Source organism: Nematolebias whitei, chromosome 2 (assembly GCF_014905685.2).
Source record: "Nematolebias whitei isolate Nwh7 chromosome 2, NemWhi1, whole genome shotgun sequence".
Lineage (NCBI taxonomy): Eukaryota > Metazoa > Chordata > Actinopteri > Cyprinodontiformes > Rivulidae > Nematolebias > Nematolebias whitei.
Window position 1 is genome coordinate 19,068,733 of NC_056499.1, and position 25,243 is coordinate 19,093,975.

A 25,243-nucleotide genomic window follows, 5' to 3' on the forward strand; every position below is an offset into this window, starting at 1 on the left:
CTCTACTGTAAACAAAGAAGACCTGAAGACAAAGTCTGTTTCAATGTATTCCAGTCAGTTCTGTTAGGACCAAAAGATGGCTATACTAAAAATAGTATTCATCAAATTATTAGGCTTAAACTAAACAATGGTCAAACCATTTATAATATTTCCACATGTATAAATGAATATGCGCGCTGACGTTTAAAATAATAACATAATTCACAGCAGATCGTTTCTTTGAAGTTGACTACGGTAGATATATATGGGTATTTTGTGCAGGTTTGTGTGCTCATGTAGTTTTCTTTCTTGATGTAAGGGATGATTTCCTCCTTTGGTCACATCCACCAAGGGCTATGTAGAACAGACCCACCGGGGTAAACAAATGTTTACAATCATTTTGTTGAATATCCAAAAAGAGAAAGCAACAAGATCAAGAACACACTTCTGAGAAGACTCGCTACTGAAGAGCTTGGCTGTACGTCTCTTCGAGCAATGAAGAGATTTTGACTTGGTCCATCTGCGAAGAGCAAAGACACCTTTTAAACAACATCTATGCAGAAAAAACTGAAAACTGCTCCGGGTGTTTGGCACCAACATGAAATGAACGCAGTCTGAGCTTCAATCTGTTCTGATTTAGTTTTTCATTCTTTCTGAGTTTATGCTTTTTTGTTATCATTACTTGACATTTGACACAAGGTGATCTGATTTAGTATTTCATTGTTTCTAATTATGTTTTTTGTTTTATATTTTAACACCATATGCTGTAATTATGTTAATTTTTATTTGATGCTGTGATCTTTTTTTTCTTCTTTGTTAAGCACTTTGGTAGCAGTTTCTGTTTTAAATGTGCTATATAAATAAATCTGACTTGAATAACACAGCCTTTGCCTCAGTGAACCTGTTCCCAGTTATTCTTCTACTGTCAAATTCTGATATTCCCAGACCACTGCAGACCCAGAACGTTCTGCAGGAGCTGCATCTGTGGACACTATTGCCCAACTGTCTGTGGCCACACCTCATTGGTCACTCAGATCCTTACACTTTCCCGTTTTTCTGCTTTCAGCACATCAAGAGACCATTCATTTGCAGCCTAATATTGACCCCGCCCACTGTCAGGTGCCGTGGCAACAAAGTGATCAATGTTTTTTTACTTCACTTGTCTTTGGTCTTACACAGACACACACCTACAGGGTCTCCCATTCATTAAACCTACAAAACCACTCACCTCACTGATCAGACCCAGTTGGACCAACTCTTCAGCCAGTACTTGAACACTCTCATCTGAAACACACACCCCCTCAGTCAGTGGCAGTAATTTAAACATTTGTATGAACACTTCAATGTTAACTCAGCATCTCACACACACACTCACTAGTTTGGGGTTAGTTTAAATACAGTACAAAAACAATATAGTTCAAATTCTCCTTCAAATGAGCTTTTCGCATCTTTGAATCACCACAGTTACAAACCAGAGCTGCACTTGGCTCGGCTCCTCCCCGCTTCATTTTTCACTGCAGACAGTTCCTTCTTGAAGAACGCCAGGGTCATGAGAATGCACACGCAGAGGCCACTGTCTGCAGTGGAAGATGACACGCACGGTTTCCACACGTGCAAACCGACTGAAAACTTGCCGACAAGCACACCGTCGTGTTTATACTATTTTTGGGTCAATGGCACCTAAGTGTTCACCCCTGCATTTGTCTAATCAATCTAAAGTTTCACATTCCAACCTGATGAATGGCAAGAATGTGCTGCAAAGCCGATACGTCAACTGTCTCTTGTAAAGAAAATATGTTTAATCAGTTTGATAGAAGCCGTTTAACTCGATGTGTGTTCTTGTAGTTTCTGAATGATGAATTGTGTAACGAGGACAACAGCAGCAGTCCTCACACAGCTTCTGTTCCAAACATCATCTACTCTGCTCATGGGATTTTATTTTTGTTTGGGATGTAGTGTCGCATTTTAGTCAACATCCATCAAAGCATTAATAATAAGCTAGGAAAGTATGTATCAAGCAAGACAAACTTTTCCAATTTGTTTAAACCAGAATATTCTCAATATGGTAAAAATCTTTTAAAACTTGTTGGCTTTCAAAATACAGCCAACAACCATGAACAAAAAAGAAATGTATGCACACAGCTTAAGATAAAGAAACACTAGAAACACTGACAGTTTTTGCTGAAAACAAACAAAACAACTATTTACACCCATTCAGTTTTTTAAAGAACTGTATCACTGCTCTCTTTTTGTGGCTTCACACTTTAAAAACTCCAGCCTGCTAAGTACACTTTCATTTTTGTTAATGGTCTAAAACGAGATATCGTCTGAGTCGTCATGGTCTGTCAAATCTAATAACCATGATGACGTCAATTTCCATCATTAGCAGGATGGTAGCTGAACGAACAGACATTATGTGACATTAGGACAACAAAACACCAACAGAGCAGAGACGTATGAAATTTACACCAATATTCAAGCAGAGGTGGGCTTTCCAAATTGTTTGTTTTGAGCTTGATAAAGAGACAAAAAAAAGTAACCCAACATATCTGAGTACAATAACGCTTACATGTTCTGTATTAAAGCGATATTATAATAATCATTAATGAACAAGAGATTTATAGCAGTGAAACCATAATAGCCTAAGAGGTGAAATTAGATTGGCTCAGTTGGTGAACTCGTAGATTAACTTTGCACTTTGGTCGATAAGGAAAGCTTTCAAGAATCCCCCCCTCCCCCAACCCAGATATCAGCAAGAGTCTGTTTACAAAGAGCACAAGGTGTGTTTGTGAGACTGATAAATGTGTATAGGAGTGCATACAGATGCATGTCAGTGGGATTAAGGAGTGAGAGAGCGAAGCAAGACATTCACGGTTAGAAGCAGTGAAAGGGAGAAGGAGCAGAAAAGATACCGTCCAGTTACTGAACACGCTGAAGTGCGTGCAACTGTGTGTGTGCGTGCAGAAATGAGGGACAGATATATGAAAGCCTGAGAAGAGATTGGAAGGGGAGGTGACAGCTGTCAACTGCAGTCTTTTACAGTGCTGACATTCCCCACATGTCTGCAACATTGCACATGCTCAGATGCACCATACTGGTGTGTGTGTTCACATACATGCTCAAACTGACTACACCAGTCGCAATTAGAACAAATTACATTTTCTTTTGAGCAATGAAACTAAAACCGACGTCTGGAGGTCCATTATTGAAATAAACAAACTAAGATTTTTTAAAAATAAAAATATCTTAAAAAAACAACAACGTAGTGCACTGTTCAAATATTACACGCTATGAACACAGTGACAGTAGAAATAATGAGTCATTTGTTTTATTTGCTACTCTCCTCACACCCTGATGATTCATTTTACAATTTTTTTTTAAAGAAAATCTTTCAACAACTTCTCCAGCTTTTAGCAGTTTTTTTAAAAACAGTTTTTAAATCTAATTTTAGTAGTCATAGTTGTATAATTAGTTTTTAATAGTTCAATTCAATTCAGTTTATTTATATAGGGCCAAGTCACAACAGAAGTCATCTCAGGGCACTGAACATAAATATTCATATTTAAATAAGTTAAAAGTAACGGTACAATAACGGCTTTTTAATAATTCAACATTTCTTAAACAGAATATTCTGACAATTATTTAGAGATGAAAAGCGATTCAGAGTTAGTAAAAGTTAACCTGCTGTCAGCTGAAACATTAATCACTGCAGTTTTGTTTACAACAGACAGACAGTCTGACAGACTGACTAAAATAGTCTCAACTTTTTTTAAATGCTGCAACAACGTGCACATTGTGACACCATGCATGAACTCGGCAGCTCTTTCTTTATGCTCTTCAACACATAAACCGTAAGATCAAAAGTTAATCAATATTAATATTCAATGGTGAATAAGAGCAGACTTAAATTACTTGGTGATTCACAGATAGAACCATACATTTTATTTACTCCAGCTCTTTAATTCCTGCCTCTGAAAGCTAAATTGAAGCGGTTCCTAGGCCTGTCACGATAACAAGCTGGGCGATTAATTGAGTCAGAAATTATTGCGATAAATGATATTATTTGAAATTAGACAATAATTAGTCATTATTATCAAATTCAATTAGAAATGTTGGTTAATTTGTTTTGGGTGTAGTACCTTTTTTGATCACTAGATGGCAGTATAAGACTATTTGAACCAAAGGATGGATAGTGAGGGAGCAAGCAGCGTGTCTCTAAGAAAAATGGGAGGGAAGCCCCTTGACGTGACATAGGCTGTCACTCCTTCCTTGTTTTCGGTTCTCAAAATGGCGGACAATCGGTGTGGTTTAAGCTCTTTAGCGTAGCATTTTTCACACAAAGCTTTTAATGGAAAAAAAAAAAACAGTAAACAAGTTCTCAGCTTCTTTTTGCAGAGAAAAACAACTTTTTACATGAAGGCACTGGTTTCAATCGTGAATTTTGGAGCTTCGACAAGATGGAGGTTTTTTCCCCTGAGGTCGGCCTGTTAGCTTAGCTCGTAGCTTAGCTTCTCAGCTTAGCTGCTTTTAGCGATCCAAAAACATGATTTTGGACAGTTAAAATGGATTTTAAAGAGAAAAGAGAAAGGGATTGGTCAGTCAAGAGCACCAGAGTTGAGCCTTTTGTCATCCATTGTCTTCAGTAGAAAGAGAGACACAAAGAAACGATAAACCCAATAAATGAAAATGAGGTTGATCATTTTCATTTATCATGCGATTAACTGATTTATTGTTTATCGCGACAGGCCTTTCTTCGAAGAGAAGACAGGCTTTAGGCAAGCCAATTTGCCCTGTTGGCACACACGCAGCTGGATATCTCATCGACTGGAAGACTTGATGATGTGTCTGTCTCTGCTGCCATCTGTGGATTTTAAGGACGCATATTTAATTAGGTTTACTATAACTGGTTCCTGCTTTTTGGATTTGGCTGGTTGTGGTTTTATCTACAATCAAGGAAGTCGTTGGCAGTAAATTTGGACCCGATCACGCTGCTTGCCTTTATGATGGCTTGGTTCATGTCTCGAGTACCCGGACTCAAATGCTTTGGGCTGATTGGATCAAATTTTGGGGATTTTACTCAGTCACGTTCCATCGGTGTGGCCATGTAATTTGGACATTTCGGAACCGAGTCGACTAAAGCCCCCAGTATACTGCCGCGTACATCCAGACGCAGAGGTATGAGCGTACATACGCAGAGGTACGAGCGGTGTACCCCCCAGCGTACCCTCTGTGCAAAGCTCAAATTTTTACGACCGCATACACGTACGCGGTGTCGCACAATAATCTGCCCAGCGAGAGACTGTTTTGTATGCGACACCAATGTATTAAATTCCCCTTCTTCATCCCCGATCTGGCCTTTTCTTTTGTTTTTTTGCCAAGAGGCAGTGATCTCATCCTCCTCCGTTGATGCCATGACTGAAATGGTGAGAAATGGAGGAATTTGTCACGAGCGAATTAAACTCAGGTCCAGCGTGGCTGGGGAGAGTCTGGAGATTTCCTGGTGGGCTGGTCTGATGTGTGGGCTGTAGAGCCAGCGCTCACTGTTTTTTTATTTTTTTAGATCTTTTTATTAACAACCTATAAACACAGAACACCACTGCGGCGGAGGCTGCCAGCGCTCGCTTTTTTTCTTTTTTCCAACCTGTCAATCAGTCCAGTAGGCGTGTCAGCAAATGACCAATCGGCGACCGACCTTAATTTGTCCCGAAGGTAAACGCACCTCGTCTGTGAAGCTGCTCTGCAGCTGCTCGGGGTGTACGCTGGAGTATGAAGTCTGAACCCTCTGCGTACAGTACACGCGTACATACGCATGAACAGACATGCGCGGCAGTATACTGGAGCCTTAACACAGACTCAAGGTAGATGTCATTAAGTTTTGCCTGTCCCCAAAACAACTGTGTTTATCTGAATTTGGCTCCCTTGGCTGGCCTTGAAGGTCATCTTATCTGAATTCACCTGGAGAACGTGATCTGAAGCTCACCACCTCCTCCCTGAGTAATTCCCAACTGATAACCAGATGAAACCAGCTGAATAAACTTATGTCATCATTTCAGGACTCTTGGATTCTTATAGACATTATTCTTGGCCATTCCTCAACATACCTGGAGAATGTTTATGGATCTCACCGAAGGACATTGACTGATTATTCCACAATTATCAGAACTCTTACAGTGACCTCAAGAGCATCTATGAACATTGCTGACCGCTCTAGTCTCCCCGTCTGCAGATTGTCTACGTAAATATGTGCTTGTCTGTGCAAGTTTTTTTTTTTAATTATTATTAGAGGTTTTTTTTTTTCTCAGGCATGAAAAAAAATGTCTGATAGGAATTTTTTTTCGCCTCCAACTCCTACATGTGTCCAGTTAACCACTGCTTTTATCTGTCCAAACAGGTCTCGCTTGTAAATGAGTCTTTGAGGCTCAATGTGATTTATCTGTTTAAATAAAGGTTGAATGAATGAAAAAAAGGCCTAGCCATTCCTCAACTTTTCTGATGAGGAAATGACAGATGAGCGTACTCACAGCTGAGCAAGTTTCAGAAAGAACACGTACTAATTTGTTCAAGTTCCCTGAATCTCATCAGAGCAACACAAAGTTTTTATACGTACCTAACAAGGTTGAGTCAGGTCCTCTGGACAGGCTCTTCAGAGGACCTGACTCAACCTTGTTAGATCAATCTACCTGGATTATTGAGCACACATCAGGACCTTTTAAAGTATCCTAGTACTGACTTTTAGTAGCCAATCCAATCATGATGTAGAGGAAATTTCAAAGCTGTTGTGCACCAAAACTGTCCAACCGTCAATCGCTTGACTGTCATGTTGAGCTGCCGGCTGTGCCAGGGTCTCAAACATATAAGGAGCAGTGCCCAACTAGTGCTCCGCCACCAACCTTCTTATTCTGACTCTTCTTTGTCTCTCTCAGACAGTGACCCAAAATAATCTAAAGAAACATCAAATTCTTTGCTACTGTCCGTTAGCCATTGTAGCAATGCTCTGTTCACATGCAGGCCTTCCACTTTGTTGTCACCTTAAGTTAATGCACATGCATCTTTTCTGTTACATTTGTGACTTTATATCTCGACAACTTGTGAAATTATTTTTTGCAATATGTTAATATCATCTTTACAAAAAAATGCATTTTCATTTATCACATATTAGATGTCACATGCACTTTAAAAACTTGAGCAGTGTGCTTCAGTCAGCTCAAATTTGACTGGTTTGGTATTAAAACTACTTTTAAAAGAAATGATTTAGAGAGATGAGCAGAAATATGTCTTCAAATGTTCATTTGCTAGAGCGCAATACAAACTTAATGATAAGAGTTGATCTTACGAGGTAACATGTCGCAGCTGAGATGCCGATTCAGTTTGTCTTCCAGTTTCAGCAGTAACGTAAGCTACAAAAAGAGAAACAGATGACAGAGACTGTTATTTATTTTACATCTGTCTGGTTTGTTGAACAAATTGCTTGGATATTATGAAGTTGCTGTTGGTTAATGAGAAAACCTTAATGTTAAAAATGATCTCAATAAGAAATGATCAACCTATAAAGTCTAAAACAAACTTGCATGGTACTTTGCTCCCTCCTCAACAGGTTCTATGTTACATTGCATTTGAACGACCTGGAAAAGAAAAATCATGTATCGAAAAGACAAAACACAAGTTTAGAAAACATTAGGAACAGGATACATTTTTTTTCCAACATACAACACGTGTTCAGTTTAAGTCTTTGTACACACCCTTCGTGTCTCGAGCTCTGTGGGTTCAGGTGTGGGGGATTTGACCAAAGGAACGACAACAGGAGATTTAACCGTCTTTTGTTGAGCCTGCTGTGGACTCGGTACCCCAAATGCTGTCATTGGATAAATACCATTCCTGATCCAAGAAGGGTGGGAGAGATGAAGTGGATGTGGAAAGAACATGATCACAGAGGATAAAGGAGAAGAGTTTGAAAAGTTTACAACACACATATGTCAAAGAAGAAAGACAGATGATATTGGTAACATTCAAAATGAACAACACTGGATTCATAAAACCAATAAATCTGTGAAGATTCCAGGATACTTCTTCAGGAAGCCACTGATTAATAACAGATTGTGTATTACTGATTAACAAAGAGGTCAGAATAGTCTAATGGCCCACTACTGCCCTCATGTGGCCATATAATGTATTTTTATTTTCCTTGAGCTTACTGCACGTCTTCCAGGAATTTGTCCAGTTCCAAAGCAGGAAACTGTGACAGCCTAAAGAAAAACAAAAACAAAAAGTCACTTGAGGTAAAATTTTGAGATCTTGCTATCGTTGCAGTTTGAAGGACAACAGCTTTTGTTATTTACTTGAGCTGAACGTCCTCTTTAGTCACAGCAATGATCAGATTGGGATCCAGCTTTTTCGTCAGCTCCTCAAGGGCATTTTCAGGAATCACATCTTAACAACAACAACAAAAAGATCACAATAATAACCACAAACCTTTAAAAACAACACATCAGTTAGGGTTCAAGTTACACAACATGTGTCTTTATCAAATTGTTATTTCACTGTCAGCAGCAGCTCACAAAATTTACTTATAAAAGTCATTACAAAGCAGGACTTTTTAACTTTAAGTGCAGTAACTTTTTCAATACTATTTTAAAATTTCCATTATATACAAATACACACATTTCTGTTTAAATATTTTGTCCCTGTATTATAAACTGCAATGCCAGTGAGCAAACACTCAACTGTTCAAGCTCTTTTTTTATTCAAATAAAAATCTTGCTGTTTTGCATCAAATTATGTTTGTGTGTGTGTTTGGGACTCACGATGGTGGCTGACAATACAGTGCGCAGCCAACAGCTTCAGGAGAGGCACTTCGAAGAGAGCCTGGTTAAACAGCAGCTCCCGGGCCGTCGGCCTTACGCTGGGATCATTCTCAAGGCACTTCTGGATTAACTTCTTTAAACAAACAAAAATAAAGTTGCACACATCTAAAACAAACACACTGATTATAAAACTGAAACGTCAAACAAACAATGACACACAAAAGAATATCACGGACATAAAACGTCTCATCCATGTTTAAATTATGGATTGTGAAAGTGTTGGATCTCACCCTCTGCAGCGGATCCTCCAGTAACTGTATGGCGGTGTCAACAGCTTCCTGAGAAACATACGAGGAGTCTCCATTTCCCTGAATTTCTAAAAGTGCCATCTGCAACACATCAAGATGTTGTTACAAACATTTAAACCTATAAAGACTACAGCTATCAAATGCAGTATTTTTGAACATACCTCTAAGGCACACATGCCAAATGAATAAATATCTACAGCCGTGGTAACTTCATTATCAGCTAAAATGACAGGAAAAAAGAAAGAGATGTTAAATATCACTTTAAAGCATAGTCCTGATGTCAGACCAAATATCAAAGATGCTGTAAAACTTAAAACAACAAACTAGCTAAATACAAAAAAAGTTACAAGAAGATAAATACTAATACTATTTGGCTGTACTTGTATTCTCAAAACAATAGAATGATAATATTCATATTGGATTCAAGGCATCTTTTTATTTTCTATTTATGAATCTTCTTTTAAAGTTATAAATATATATAACATGGATGAAGAAAAGCAGTAAAGTTTCACTCTAGTGAGGTCTACCTCCATATTCAGGAGCAAAGAAGTGCAGGTTTTTCTGTTCCTCGTGGAATGTCTTGACGTGGTTGTTGATGGTGTCTGGAGCAACTGTAGATGAGAAAAAAAACATTTATTTTTAACAAAAACAAGTAGTAAGTGAAGTGCAATCAGAAAGATGAAATATAAAAAAGTAAACGGAGTAAGAAAAGGATGAATGTGATAAAAGGATTAGGTGCCTCAGAGGAAAATATATATATATATTAATAATATTAATGGCCTCCCAGTTTTATTCAACAATGATGCTTAAAAATGTTTAGGATCAATTTAAATGCAGCAGACTGTAAACCAACATTTAAATACAAAACTGAAAGAGAGATTTTGACTGCACCTTCTAAAATGTGTTTGGTTCCTTTAAACAATAATATATTAAAAAAAGTATGTCACATAAAAGTTTAATTGTGAAAGTGAATTGAAATATTTGGACCTTTAATAATTTACAGCTCCACTATCAAAACCACTGGGATGAACCCGGTGTAATTCTATACCTGATCCGATCTTAATGAGCCCGTTGTGTTGAATGAAGACTGTGTCACAGGTAAGGTTCCCATGAATGATAGGTGGGTCACATGAGTGGAGATAACTGCACAACACGAAGAGAAGAAAATGAAAATTCAAAAATACAACGTACTCGCTGAGAATCAGCATTATTACCAATCAACTGCATTTTGTTGTGAAAGAAAACCAAAACCTGACCTGAGAGCAGACAGGATCTGTGTGCACCACCTCTTCCATGCCTGTAAGACCATACACTCCATAAGAAACAGCAGTACACACATTGTGGATCCCAATCCCATTTCACCCCAAATCATCCTAACAGCTAGTTTTCTGCTTTACCTTTTCATTCATGGTTTTATGGTTTTTCTTTGTTTTCTTGAGAAACTGCTTCAAGCTTCCAGATGACATATATTCAGTGATAAAAATCACCTAGGAGGATAAAAAACAGCAGAAAGACGCTATTTAAACATAAATTCTAATTAGTAACCCTATTTATCCAGCTGAAAGAGGAATTATTGTGTTAGAAGGTTTGAGACTCACTCTCGCCCTGTTGTCCTTTGTGTCAGCCCAATACTTGTGAAACTTGACAATATTGGCATGTTCCAAATGAATGAGATTATCAAATACAGCTTTGACTTTTTCCTAAAGCCAGGCACAAAGAAAAGCATAAAACTCATCAATATTAAATACGTAATGACTTAAGATTTTACTGTAATGTCAAAATCAGCTTTACTGTCACTGCACTGAAGTGCAACGAAATTACATTTCAGTACAGCCTGTCCAAGAGAAACATAAACAAACAGACATGGGGGAGACGGAGGTGACTGAGGCCTCAGGCCTTGAGAGGCGCAGCCTTTTTTTTCCCAGATAAGGAAAAAGAAACACAAGGGGGAGTGTAGGTGTAAAAAAATAAAAAATAAATTAAAAAAAGTCAAATCTTGCACTGTGTCCTAGATGGGACACAGCGTGAAAGTAAAAAAAAAAAAGACCTCAGCACATGAAACAGCAACATACTGATGACATCATAATACATTTATGCATGAGGAGGCTGACGAGGGCAGTGAGTTGTCCGTGGACTCTGCCAGAAAGTTCCATAGTCCTGATGGAACAGTGTCTATCAGCCAGCTCAACTCTGACACAGATCCACAGATGTCCCCGGGAGGGGAGCAATAGGGGAGTGGGGAGCAGAGCTTCTCGTTCATATAAACAACCAGGAGAAGTTGAGATAGCTGACCAATTCATGGCTAAGTGGGGAAGCCAAATACAGATAAACAATTATTTTGGGTCAGGCAGCCTCGGCTTGAATTTCCATGTCTGCCTTCATAGTTCTGCTGGTACGTCTCACTGGCGATTCCAAACAATCTAATTTTGTGGTCACAACACCGTACGGAGCTTGTAGCTTCTCCAAGGTTGATTCCTTCCTGCCAGTGAGTCGCAGGAACCACAAGTGGCCTGCGATTCTCAGAAATCATGTCCAGCTTATAGCTCAGCTCATGCAGCGTCTGAGTCTGAGAGCTTACCCCTCGGAACATTCCTTCATACGAGGCAGGCAGCCTCACAATTGCCAGAACCGCTGCTGCCGTCTTCCGACTTTTTTGATATGCCAGATACCCACCAACACAAAAAAGCAGAAATCTGGTTATCATAAATTCAATTATGTACGCGCCTTCTACATTTTCAACGGACAATACACAGACACACCATCTTCCACTGGCCCCAGGAATCCATAGTGTATCCAACTGTGGGTGTCCCTTCAGGGCATGAGGGCTCTCCTTCGCCCTGTCTTCTCGTCGAGAAAATTTTGTCAATTGCGTTGAGACCAGCTGACCAGATCCATAATTTACAATATGGAGGATATGTATTGAGAGGCATCACAAGACAAAGAGCAAAGCAGGAGGGAGGAAGGAGCATGACGGAAAAGTGTCCGTCCTCGTCGAGGGCAAGCAGGAAAAAAAAGCGGAAATAATGCCACAAAATAATTGAATTAAAATACTACAGATATAAAACAAAGGTTGATGTCTAATTAGAGCTACCACAGAACAAGTGATACCCTACTATAACATGGGAAGTAGTAATATAGTAGATAATTTAATATATTATTTATATTTCATTTTGACCTCGTATATGAAAGGATCATCAGGTCTATCAAAACAAGCAGTCACTTTTTTCTTTTACATACAAATCACCCCTGAAGTAAGACGGAAGACAAAACATGTTCTGCTGCGCCATAGTTATCTGACCGCTTCATCGCATAATCTACAAGCTTATCTGTTAATTGCTTTATTCCTCATCTGCATCACTGGGCCTCACCTCCAGAGGTTTGACGTTTTTCTTCTCTGAAATCATAACTTCGTTCCAAACTACCTCCACCCCTTCTTCGGTGTCCATGGCCAAATATGCAACATCTATCCCAGGGACATTGCGCTGATTCACCTGCATGCAAGGACAGAAATGACCCTTTATATCACATATTTCAAAAGAAAGAAAATGAAATTGACCTCAAAATCCAGAGGTTCACCAAAGAACCACAAACAAAATTGTGAGTGTGAATAACTCACAAGGTAACGACTAACATTAGGCAACATCAGTTTCAATGTCTAATCTTTTACATGTTGAATGTGCCTCATACCAAGTTAATTTTGCTGACTTTAGTGTCTGTATTAATGGTCAAACATTCTCAATTCAAGATTTCAAATACTGTAAAACTTGGATGTAATTTTTTTTATAAACTGAATGAGCATCAGTTTCCCTACTTCTCTTTCTCAGAATAATTTTCAAAAGTGACCCAACTTCTTCAGTTTACCATGCATATATATACTGTAAGTATATTACGCTTCTTCTGGATGTTAACGTGTGTATAAGCAATATAAGAAAAGAGTCCAGGCAGGAGTGAATTGAGTGGATAGAGAAAACTTTCAAGAGGGATTTGTGACATAAGGGTGGCAGAAAAAAAAAAAAAAAAAGAGAGAGAGAATAGTCAAACCAGCTATGTTTTAAGATTTGGAGACAGTAGCACTGACAAAAAGACAGGAGGAGACTGAACTGGAAGTGGCAGAAATCAAGATGTTGAGGTTCTTCTTAGGAGTGACAAGGATGGATAAGATTAGGAATGACATCATCAGAGGTACAGCACGGGTTGAACAACTGGAAGATAAAATTAGAGAGGTCAGACTGAGATGGTATGGACATGTCCAGAGGAGGAACAGTGGATATATTGCTAGAAGGATGTTAGAAATTCAGCTCCCAGGAAAAAAACACAAAGAAGAGATGCATTGGAGGAGGATGACTCCCTCTGGTGACTCCTGAAAATGGAACAGCTGAAAGAAGAAGCAATATAAAACGTGAAAATACTGAAATTTACTATATATTGAATGGATATGAGAGGTCAAAGAGTATGTCCTCCCCCCAAATGCTGTTGAAATAGGATGAGATTTTCAACACAAACATCTTCCCCCCCAATAGTACATCTAATAATAATAATTGGTTTAACAAATGTTTCATTGGAAATAAAACTTTAAGCCAATTTGTAAATGAATGAATGTGGTGCAGATGCTTGGGTTACAAGCAGTCACCTCCTCTCGACGTTTCTGCCACCGGCCACAAGGACTCTCCTCCAGGATGTCCGATTCATCTTCACTCTCATCCTCATCCTCTGTAGCTGAGGTGGCTGCAGGCTTTGTGGAGGCCAGAGAGGAAGGGACCTGCGCAGTGTTACTGCTGGACGCGTTCCCGGTGGAAACCTCTGGCTTCCCCTCCGCACCGGGAGCTACTTTCACCTCCGCCTCCGACGACATGCCCTGCCTGTAACCTTACGCTTCGTTAGGTTTCTGGTTCTGGACAGAAACAAGTGATGGGATGCCTCTATCCCCAGCTCTCCTCCCGCTGTTTGAACTGGTCAGAAACCCATTTTATTTTACACGACCAGGCCACTGATGAAATGCTCCGGGAAGAAGGGCTGCAAACATTAACAAAATGACATTAGCGTGTTTAGAGAGCTACATGATTTTCTTCACCTTTACAACCATTAATATTAACAAAGTTAATAAAAGCCAAAGTTAATGTCCTGCGCACGCTTAATAACTTTGACTTACGAGGACGTGGCGTAAGCAGAACAATCTTAAAAATAACTCGGCTAGTGTTAATTCTTAAAGCTAACTTCAACCATTAGCTTAGAGTTCAAACACCAATAGTTTGCTAACTTTCTCTCGGCTGGTAAATAAACAAACAGGTTGCTGTCACAAACAATTTTGAATACGAATGAACAGAATCTTACCCAGGAACACAACATGGCCACAAAAATATGTAGTTTCGAGTTACATGTTCGGGAAAGCAGTAAATATTTTGTGAAGGCAAACATGCTAGTTCGTCATAAAAAAAGTAGCATCTCGAGTGAGTCCCCTTTTCCTCATCAGAGGTGGGAGGGGCGGGGCGTGTCTCGAGAAGCGCAGCGCGCGCATAGAAAACGCATCGCTGCCTAGAGTACATCGCGTACCAATCAATTAGGCAAGTAAAGTTATCATATAATTAAAGTTGTTCCTCGACAAAATAACATTTCATCTATCCAGAATGTCAGTCGCACGACCAAAGTGTTTGATATGTCAAATGTTGCTATTCTTTGCTTGTGTGTTTCTAAAACAAATAGGAAATTGAATATATATATATATATATATATTTGAACCCCACATGCTAAAATATCCACAATTCTCTTATTAGTGAAAATATTTATTTTAAATATTCAAAGTGAAAATGAAATAAAAGTTATTCTCGACATTCTCTAATACAAAATGCTAACAACAACAAACAAACATGTTTGCAGGATATTCAAGTAGTTAAATAAGAAACAAACATTACCTGAAATAGAAATATTTATAGATAAACACATAACAAAAAACGTTATTTGTTCTCGGAAGAATGTCACTTGAAATAGCTGAACTGATGATTATGAATCAGAAGAATGGCATTCAGTCCCTGAAATGCTTTCTTGACAGGTATTTGAATTATGAATACTTTGTATTACATTTCTATTCTAGACATTGTCTTAAATTACTTTTTTTTTTTTTAGGATTTTTAAATTTTAAACAGTTTTTTCAAATACAATCTCAGTTTGGAAAGCCATTCATTTTTACAAGTATGAGGAAATGCGTGGATTGATTATATGTTACAAATACTTGCCGTACATCATTTTGGCTACTTAGGCAAAGCAAGAATTTAGTTTTTGCCCTCGCTTTGTGACACATTACTTTGTTTATGTTTAATATAAGTAATCAAACAGAATAAAATACTTATTTATGTCATTTTTATCCGTTTTTACCACCGTCCAGCGGTGCAGCTAAACTCATTACAAATCACGTCGTCCGTATTTGCTACGGGTTGAGAATAAATGTAAAAACCGTTCATTTTGTTTAACTCTTTAATCATTATCGGTTATTTAAATCATGTGCAAAATCATATCAATATCTCTGCAGCAACGCATATTAATAAAGAGGCGAATATTTTTCAAAGCTACGCGTTTAAGCGAAACAGTCATGTAGGAGGGGGTGAACTATCTTGCCTCTGCTGGAGCCAGAGAGCACAGCTGTTCCACGATGCTAAAACCCTGCGCAACCTGATGGCCAACGATTTACAAGCAGGACAGTGATGCAAGCAGGCTTGCTCGAAAAAAATAAGAGGGCTTTAGTTTGAATAAACATGGCTGTCTTGTCGTCTGCCCTGTGGGTTTTTATAGAGACTGGCGCAGCGCTCGCAGGTCGCGTGTAGCAGATTTTTAATGGAAGCTGGGACGAGGGAGACGTCGTGAGGCTGGGGGAGTCGGAGCATCAGCTGAGCGGAGAGGAGGGTTAGCAGGCTAGCCTTTGTGACAGAATAGTTATAACACAACAGTCTTCTGTCGTAAAACAGCCTCTGGTTCGGTTCAGTCACCATGGCCACAAATGGAAACAGCACTTCACCCGGGATGGGAGAGATCATCCAGTTAAATGTCGGTGGGACAAGGTAAGCCTATATCTGATGCTAAAAGGGTCTTCTTTCTGTAAATTTGAACTTTGGCCAACTGTATGATCATTTCTGGATGATGCATCAGTCACGGATGTAAATGGAGACAGACGACATCATGCCATCATTACTGCTCTGTTACACTGATAAATAATTCAGATTGTACACAATGTACCATGTCTTCAAAACACAATTCATTATTTGGTTTTATTCTACATCAGTCAGTGAGCCTGGAGTCTTTTCCTCAACAAAAATCTAGTAAAAAAAACAAACAAACCCAACAACATCATATCAGGCTATGATTGTGCACTTGTTAAAAAGATATGCAGTTTATAATAATCGAGTTTTTTTTTTGATACTGTAGGTTCAGCACCTCCAGACAGACTCTGATGTGGATCCCAGACTCTTTCTTCTCAAGGTTTGTTCAACTGTGTCAACACTTTGAGGCTTTGGAGACGCACTTGATGTACAAGTTGTGTGTTTGGATCATTATAGAAGCGCTCTTCCTTCTTTATTGCTGCATGCCCATCCATTCACTGGTTGAGCTGTTTTACTTCTTTCCTTATAGTCTATCAGAGACATCGGTGTACTGCACTGAAAGGTAAAGACAGCTGCCAAGCAATATTGTATTACGGAAATCCCATTCTGCACAAAACAAAAAGTGTCTGGGTGTTTCATTTCTCTCCTTTTTGTTTTAACCTTTTATCATTTATGTGGTGGAATATGTGAGATGTGAACAAGGCTGGCATTTCTATAAGGCGGTTAAAATTAAGTCTATCCATCTATCTATCCACCCATCACTAATTTCAGGATGTTGGAAACAGTCACAGTAGTACTTGCCTAGACATAATGTCTGATGGTTGGAGCTGGACTAACACTGGACTGCAGCTGAGTGTGTCACACTCTGTGCACCTGTCTGTGTGTGTGCTGCTTTCAGCTGTGCCTAGCTTTCAGTCTTTTAAAATAAATCTTGAATGAGACTGATTGTGCCGGTCCTGACCGAAGCATGCGTTTGGGCTAACAGTCTGGACCTCAGCGTCAACATGTAATCAGAGTTTTCAGGTCACTACTAGTAAGTGGAAACGGAGAACGGTTCAGGCTAACTGGAGACCGTCGTGTGTTTTGCAGTTTACTGAGTGGAAGGATATCCACTCTTCGGGATGAAACTGGAGCAGTGAGTAGTCTTTGTTGCTTCCCACTTTCTTACTAAGAACAGCACTGTTGCATATTGCTGCTGTATATTTACTACATGCAATCTGCAGTTACTTCCTTACAAAATTACTTAAGTCAAGTTAGATAATGCATGATCCAATCACATGTTTGAATGTTCAATCTAATCTAAAGTCCCGATTCTCACTTTCAGATATTTATTGATAGAGATCCTACAGCGTTTGCACCAATTCTCAATTTTCTCCGAACCAAAGAACTGGACTTGCGGTAAGATGTCAAAAACAGTTTTAAAAAATGCGCTCGACTATTTTATATGGACGTTGTGTCTGTTTAACAGCTGAGCTTTACACAACGCACTTGATGCTTTCTTTTCTCTGTAGAGGGGTCAACATCAGCGTCCTGCGACATGAAGCTGAGTTTTACGGGATAACTCCTTTAGGTGCGTTGGTGAACACAGTTTTGGAGCAAACCAAGTTTTGTTTATTGAACATAATATTGATACAGAAACAGAAACCGTGCTACTGTTTTTGGTTAAGAGGTGACAAAACTTTATTTTGCACAGTCACAGAAGCCACAAATTGTCTTCTTTTTTTTTATATATATAAAATACTTGTTCAACCACAAAAGTGAGCTATTTTTAAAAGAAATTTGAATTTGAAATGTTTTTCACGGTTAGCGTTTGAGCTTCAGGTACAACCTAATCAAGACAAAACCACTGACTGTTACTTCCATGTAGATGTTGTGTTACTTCCTGGTTTGGTGTTTCTAACTTCCCTGTGTGAATTGAAAAGTTACTTTTGAGTAATCTCTCCTTAAAATGTACAGTCTGCACTTTATTTAAGATGTATAATTATGTTCTTAGCTTCTAATGTGTGTTTTTGTTTAAAACGTGCAGTACGGCGCCTGCTGCTGTGTGAGGAACTGGACCGCTCGTCCTGCGGCAGCGTCCTCTTCCACGGTTACCTGCCACCTCCAGGTAGAAACAGAAAACTGAAAAAACTGCTAAAGGAGTTTTTGTCTAAAACAAATCGATGGAAATGATCTTTTATGTCAGGGAATATTTTGAAAAGCAGAAATCAGTTTCGTTTACACATTTTGACACGTTTTCTCGACAGCCATCCCTCCCCGTAAGCCGAGCTCTGCCTTGACAGCGTCTGACGAGCGACCGGGTCCAAGTGGAGCGGAGGGCTTCACCCGTGTTGGTCTCCTTCCTCACCCTTCCTTGTCGGACTCAGCTGGCATAAATGACACAGAGAAACTAGGTAATAAGACAGAATACGTTCAATATTTATCTTTCTCACAGGGAAAGAAAAAAGTCAATGTGTCATTTTAAGACAGGCTAAAGGTTTACGTTGTGCTGTCTTCCTCCTGATGGCCCTTTACAAACCGTTGAGCACTTTTTCTTCATTTCTGTGTCAAATGCATGTCACAATGAGAGCGCATGACCGTAAATGTTTGTGTTCCTCAGTGAGAGTGCATTAGGGCTGCAGCTAATGTGACCTGAAATCCTTTTAGTGCACTGACTAACTGCATAGCCTGAAGAAGCGTACTTTTTACATGAGCCAGATATCTGCTGAGCATATTGGAGAAATATTACTATATAAGTATATATATATATATATACATATATAACTTTTAGTTATTCAAAATGTTACAAGAAGAAAATAAAGTGAAACTGTCGATTTATTGAGCCTTTCCGGTACTGAAAGGAGATTTCTGTGTTGTGTTTGTGTGCAGGTCCCATGGTTGACCCCAGGAAAGTATTGATTGTAGCAGGACACCACAACTGGATCGTAGCAGCTTATGCACACTTCGTCATCTGCTACAGGTAGTTCTGTAACCTTCCTCATGCTTCTCTGTTTTAATTAGCACGTCACGGTTTGTAGCGGGATCGAAGCCAGGAAATGCAGCACAACACGAGGAGCTCTAAAACCAAGATGTTTAATTACAGTAGTCCCTCGTTTATCGTGGGGGATCTGTACCCTGAAGACCAGCGATAAGTGAAAAACCGCGAAGTAATACGAGATGTCTTCACATGTGGTATATATATATATTAAGATGTTTTAAACCCTTCCCACATTCTTGCATTATTCTAAACAATGTTTTTAAACTCAAAACGCTCTAAAGAAAAAGCACAGAACATGATGATTTCAGCTCCCTGCCTCCGCTGCTCTCAGCCACCTGCAAGCGCTCGTGGCCACGCCCACTTAGCATGCTTCGCACAGTGAACAGCTGATCAGCTGCAGCAGGACGTTTATCCTGCAGTGTGGGCTGCACAAAGGTGCAGCAGGTGCTAAATACTTTAAAATAGTTTATTTTAAATAAAAATTCCATGCCGATCGTGCAGCTCATCTATCAATCCGTCATCATGTGTAGTGTCCAGTCTTATTTTGAAAAACCGCGATAGAGCGAGTTCGCGATAAACGAACCGCAAAGTAGTGAGGGACTACTGTATATCAAAAAATAATGCTAAAAATAAAAATAAAAGGCTGGTATGGCAGTGAAAGATACGAAACAAAATAAACTCGAGAAAACACAGAGGATAACCAAACAGGGCGTGGAAGCACAATGCTAAGACCGCAGGTGGGGTGAAGACTGGGAGGCCGCACAGACCAGTCCATCTTTCTCCTCCTTTTGGCCATAAATCACAGATGGAACCAGCCATGTCCTGCACAAAGTTTTCAGAAATGAAGTGAGCAGTTCTGAACCAAAAGAGGTTTGGAGCAGAACTCAGCTGAACTGATGTGGAACTCAACACATTAAATGAGTGACTGATGTCTCCCTCGTATTGTTTTCAAAGCATGATGAATTAACTCGCTTTAGAGGTTCTCTTTGTGGTTAAATAAATTTTGTAACTAAATTCACAGTTACTGTGCCTCATCATCAATATTCCCTCTGTAATAAATTTGTTATTTAATCTTGAAACCAGCTTTTACCATCACTTCATCACATCACTGATCCGTGGCACCGGTTTACTTTTTCACATCGGCCATTTGTCTTCTGTTACTACCTTGCTTTGTGGCACAAAGTCTCACCAGAGGTGCGCTGGTTTCAATCCCCCGCCACCTCGGCCCATTCAGAAGTCACAGAAACTGTTTACGTCCTGATTTGGACAGTCTTAGGAAAATGCTTAAATGGACTGAGGCTGATGAGGAGGTTGAAGATCGGTGGCCTAATGGTAACAGGGAACAGGTGAAGGTGGGCGTGGCAGGTCAGAGGAGCAGGAGCTGATGGAGGAAAAGTACTGAGAATAACTGGAAACGCAAGAAGCCAATGGAACAAACTGAAGATAAACTATAGAGTAAACATTACAGCAAACTTAGACTAACCAGGAATGTCAAAGGAGACACAAAGAACAGGAACATGAAAAAACTAAAATCTGTAAATTTATCAAACAAAAACACCAACACAGAATCACGGTATAGCTTTTATACAAAGTTAAATTTTTATCTCTCTTCTATGAGTTAATGCATTTAGTGAAAATTTGTCCACTTTTTTTAATTTTATTTTTTACAGTTATTGTTAGAAAACAAATATAATCTGCTTTTATAATGAACAATCACCTCTACATTTGTAATACGAGTTAAATAAATCTTTGGACAGATCTGAAACCAAATGGTTTGATTTTATTTACTTTGTTATTGTTATTTACTTTGTTATAGTGTTATTGTTCTCGCACACATTTATATAAGACTCAAAGACTTTATCTAAAATCAGACTTAGATGTTTTTTTTTTCAAATAGCTGTTCACGTTTTATATCAAATCCTTAACAAAAAAGGGAAGGTAAGAGCATGTTTGTGTGTGTGTGCTCTCACTGTAGGATAAAGGAGTCGTCAGGGTGGCAGCAGGTGTTTTCCTCACCCTACCTTGACTGGACTATTGAACGTGTTGCACTTAATGCCAAAGTGGTGGGCGGGCCGCATGGAGACAAAGACAAGATGGTGGCTGCAGCGTCTGAAAGCAGAATCATCCTCTGGAGTATCCAAGATGGGGGCAGTGGTAATGAAGTAGGTGGGTTTAGCATGTTTGAAAGGAGACTACACGGACAAAAAAAAAAAAAAAAAAGACCAAACACTCTTTCTTCCGATGAATTACAGAAGCCAGCTGAAGTGGTTTTTTTTAATATATACCAACAGTTTGTTTTTTCGACTTCCCCTTTTATTTTCCTGCACTTTTCCGAGCTCCTGCATGAAGTGCTTGCTAACTGAAGTCATTCTCTGCGCACGCTGATCAGGTGTGTTCAGCCTCGGTGTTCCTGTTGACGACCTCTTCTTTATTGGAAGCCAGCTGGTGGCTACAAGTCACACAGGAAAGGTTGGCGTGTGGAATGCTGTCACACAACACTGGCAGGTAAGGATGTGCTGAGGTAAGACGAGGAGCAGCAGAGACTGTTTGTACTTCTTCTGCTTGTGTCACTCTGTAAAAACAAATGTGTTGAGAGGGGAATGCCTCTGTAAGCACATGTTCAACAAGATGTTTCACTAAACTGAGAGCTTGTTTTTTTACAATATTCTGACAATATTCTGTTTCCTATCAATATTAAATGGACTGATTTAATTTTTTATCAGGTTCAAGATGTGGTTCCCATCACCAGTTGTGACACAGCAGGGTCCTTTCTCCTCCTGGGCTGCAACAATGGCTCCATCTATTACATAGGTACACACAAACACACACAGTGTAACCAGTCTTTTGTTTATTGTCTCACTTTTCTGAATGCTTGTGAAGATTATTGGAAGTCCAGTTAATGAATAAGGATATGATGCATTAATCTTTTTTTTTTTCAATTACCGCATTTAAATTATTTATGAAATCACCATTATGAGATTTTACTTTTTATTAAAAATATTTAAATGTGTCAGATATAGTCTATGATGTGGTTCTGATCTCGAAAAACGTCATCAAGTCTGAACATCTTGTTCTCAGACATGCAGAAGTTCCCACTGAGGATGAAGGACAACGACCTTTTAGTCACAGAGCTTTATCACGATCCTTCAAACGATGCCATCACTGCTCTGTCTGTGTACCTCACACCTAAAACCAGTACGTACCTTTGTGTATATGAAAATGGGACATTTATTGAAGGATGTATTTGATTTTCCTTGTCCTTTTCCTGTCCCATCATTGTGTCTCGTTTTGATGGAGTTCTCCCCTCCATTGATCCATTCTGCTTCATTCACAACATCATGGTTGAAATCAAAATGAAGCCACATTTAACTGTTTTTTGGCTTAAATGGACACAAACAAAAAAAAATGTTATGCTATAAATACCAATTTACCGTACTTACCACCGTACACGTCACATCTGTCCAAAAATGTCTAATAAAGTGGAAAAAAACATAAATAAGTTGCTTCGTCATACAAGTCCCATCTTTTATGCATCGCGTTTGTTATGTGTCACCACTGAACACCCGAAAATGTGGGCCGGTGTTGTGCCAAAAATTGATTGGCTGCCAAATGGCGGCCGCATGCATGGGAGGACTTTAACAAGAATTTAACAAGATTAACACTTAAAAACTATTATTTGTTTGATCAACATTATAGTAAAGTTGTGTCTCAGTTGAACTTTTCCTTAATAAATGCACTTTAATGGTCAAATCAGCTGCATTTCTCCTGGGCATTGCGGCAAAATGCAGCTGATTTGACGTTTTCTCCAGGAGTTCCAGAGTGAGATGAAGGTGGCTCTGTATGGCAAGCCAAGTTTCTCATTAATAGCAACTTTTACCTATTAATGAGACGCTTGGCTTGCCATATAACTTGAGGGCCCTCTAGCGGTGGAAAATGGTAGTGTTCAATATTTTCCATGTCAAAAGGAATGAAATCATCAGATGTCAGCTAAAAATTGTATTATAAATATGTGTGTGTGTGTGTGTGCGGGGCAGGACACCTAAAAGTCGCTTCGGTGTATAGGTCACAGGACTTGCAATTTTATGCAAAAAGGTGTGACTTTTACAGCAAAAAATACAGTACTTGATTTAACTGGGGTGATAATTGTATTGTATTGTAATGCATTGGGTTGGACTGTATAAAACTGGATAGGCCTTGATGCTTTAATTTTTTTCAAAACTAGTGCTATATTAAAAAAAAGCTCAATTTAAATTTAGTTGTTATATAAATGTAAAGATAGAAAGACAGTTTCATATGTAATGTTTTCTATCTCCTATTTGTGTCTGCTCTCAGGTGTGAGTGGGAACTGGATAGAGATAGCCTATGGGACCAGCAGCGGGGCAGTGAGAGTGATTGTGCAGCACCCAGAGACAGTGGGATCAGGTCCTCAGCTCTTTCAGACGTTCACTGTGCACAGGAGTCCAGTGACAAAGATTATGTTGTCCGAGAAACATCTGGTTTCAGGTGAGCAAGGTGCAACAAGGCAGTTCATACCTGCTCCAGGCTGCAGACACTAACCATCATCTATTTTTTTTTTAACAACTTTTTAATGTAATTGCATTCGTTACTTGGCTGTTTGTCTTTGAATGGCAGTGTGTGCAGACAACAACCACGTTCGGACGTGGACGGTGACGCGGTTCAGAGGCATGATCTCCACACAGCCAGGCTCCACCCCTCTGGCTTCCTTTAAGATACTGTCCCTGGAGGAGACAGAGAGCCATGGAAGCTACTGCGCTGGCAATGACATAGGTGAGAGATAAGAAGGGAAGCTCAGAGGAAACACAGCTGAGAATTAGATTTAAATGAAGGAATGTTGAACTGAGTTGGATATCCTCGTGACTCAATGAGACTAACCTGTATAAATAAAGGTTGAATGAAATATGAGAAACTTTGTTACAGTACATAAAAATAAAGACACTTTAGTGGTGAGGCTGAGAATTGGCAATGCAAAAATCCAATCAATACTGGTGAGGTTTTGGTCACTTCCTTAAAGATCTTAAAAAGGTTATGGGCTTCTGTTAGGTCCCTTTGGAGAAAGAGACGACCAACAGGTATTCATCCAAAAAGTCATCCCCATCACCAACAAACTGTTTGTGAGACTCTCTTCAACTGGAAAAAGGTACAGTATCCCCCATAAACGTCTCTCAGCTCACCATGAATGATGTTATTGTGTTTACATGCACCGTTTTTACTTTTTTGTGTATTTCAGGATCTGTGAGGTGCAGTCAGTGGATGGAACTACCATCTCCTGCTTCATGGTTCGGGAGTGCGAGGGCTCCAGTCGAATGGGATCCCGACCACGACGTTACCTGTTCACTGGTCATGGCAATGGCAGCATACAAATGTGGGACCTCACCACTGCGATGGACACAGCAAACAAAGGAGAAGAGAGGAGGAAAGAAGGTGAAGAAAGAAAAGGGGCTGAAAAAGAAATTAGATTTTTCCACACAATATGTAAATCACAATAAATGTGGTAATTTAATTTGATGTTATCCTGAATTTATCTTGTTTGATAGATGTAGGTGGGCCAACAGAGGAGGAGCTGCTACAGCTGCTGGACCAGTGTGACCTGAGTACTTCTCGCTGTGCAACACCAAACATTAGCCCTGCCCCCTCCGTGCTGCATCACACACGCCTCAGAGAGTCGTGCTCGAGGTTAGAAACATGCTTGGCAGCGTGCACTTACCAAATCCTTCACAGTGTTTTCGATCATGAAACATCTTACCCTCCTGTCTCCTCTCAACCTCAGTCTGCAGCTACAGGCCCAGGAATCCATTCCTGGGAACCAGACCACTTACGGAGCGGTGCGGCCCTACAGAGAGAGCCCCCTGCTGGCTCGTGCTCGACGAACTGAATCCTTCAACTGCTACAGGTGAAGAAATGTTCGGCTGTTCAGACACTGCAGTTTCTGTAGCTGTGAAGTAGAGTTGCATTCAGGCCCAAAAAATCTGACCCGACCTGGCCCCCAGCCCATAGCCATCATTTCCGAACCCCACTTGACCTGAAGAATTAACAGTAATTACAGGTCCGAACCCGACAACCCCCCCCCCC

At 39.6% G+C, this 25,243-nt stretch overlaps 2 protein-coding genes across 2 annotated transcripts in view; one reads left to right on the plus strand and one right to left on the minus strand.

The window, feature by feature from the left end:
* Positions 1 to 88: 88 nt before the first annotated feature.
* On the minus strand, positions 89 to 14,543 carry LOC119430083 (nuclear receptor-binding protein). The gene is made up of 18 exons (XM_037697517.1): positions 14,420 to 14,543; positions 13,719 to 14,101; positions 12,457 to 12,579; positions 10,687 to 10,788; positions 10,486 to 10,575; positions 10,345 to 10,385; positions 10,137 to 10,231; positions 9,616 to 9,699; positions 9,250 to 9,308; positions 9,071 to 9,169; positions 8,781 to 8,913; positions 8,316 to 8,406; positions 8,172 to 8,222; positions 7,719 to 7,854; positions 7,548 to 7,601; positions 7,313 to 7,376; positions 1,208 to 1,263; positions 89 to 499 (listed from the first exon to the last, which is right to left on the minus strand). Exons 2-18 carry the CDS (start codon positions 13,938 to 13,940, stop codon positions 440 to 442), a joined length of 1,560 nt encoding a protein of 519 aa, XP_037553445.1. The 5' UTR covers positions 13,941 to 14,101; positions 14,420 to 14,543; the 3' UTR covers positions 89 to 439.
* Positions 14,544 to 15,707: 1,164 nt separating this feature from the next.
* The window catches only part of kctd3 (potassium channel tetramerization domain containing 3), an 11,230-nt gene continuing 1,694 nt past the window's right edge, over positions 15,708 to 25,243 (plus strand). Inside the window, exons 1-18 of the mRNA XM_037697518.1 lie at positions 15,708 to 16,137; positions 16,502 to 16,555; positions 17,266 to 17,311; positions 17,501 to 17,574; positions 17,688 to 17,746; positions 18,203 to 18,283; positions 18,423 to 18,569; positions 19,045 to 19,135; positions 21,129 to 21,319; positions 21,543 to 21,658; positions 21,877 to 21,964; positions 22,232 to 22,348; positions 23,486 to 23,656; positions 23,786 to 23,941; positions 24,215 to 24,311; positions 24,402 to 24,595; positions 24,709 to 24,847; positions 24,942 to 25,064. Coding sequence (XP_037553446.1) covers positions 16,067 to 16,137; positions 16,502 to 16,555; positions 17,266 to 17,311; positions 17,501 to 17,574; positions 17,688 to 17,746; positions 18,203 to 18,283; positions 18,423 to 18,569; positions 19,045 to 19,135; positions 21,129 to 21,319; positions 21,543 to 21,658; positions 21,877 to 21,964; positions 22,232 to 22,348; positions 23,486 to 23,656; positions 23,786 to 23,941; positions 24,215 to 24,311; positions 24,402 to 24,595; positions 24,709 to 24,847; positions 24,942 to 25,064 — 2,015 coding nt within the window. The 5' untranslated portion in view covers positions 15,708 to 16,066. The remainder of the gene's footprint in view (positions 16,138 to 16,501; positions 16,556 to 17,265; positions 17,312 to 17,500; positions 17,575 to 17,687; positions 17,747 to 18,202; positions 18,284 to 18,422; positions 18,570 to 19,044; positions 19,136 to 21,128; positions 21,320 to 21,542; positions 21,659 to 21,876; positions 21,965 to 22,231; positions 22,349 to 23,485; positions 23,657 to 23,785; positions 23,942 to 24,214; positions 24,312 to 24,401; positions 24,596 to 24,708; positions 24,848 to 24,941; positions 25,065 to 25,243) is intronic.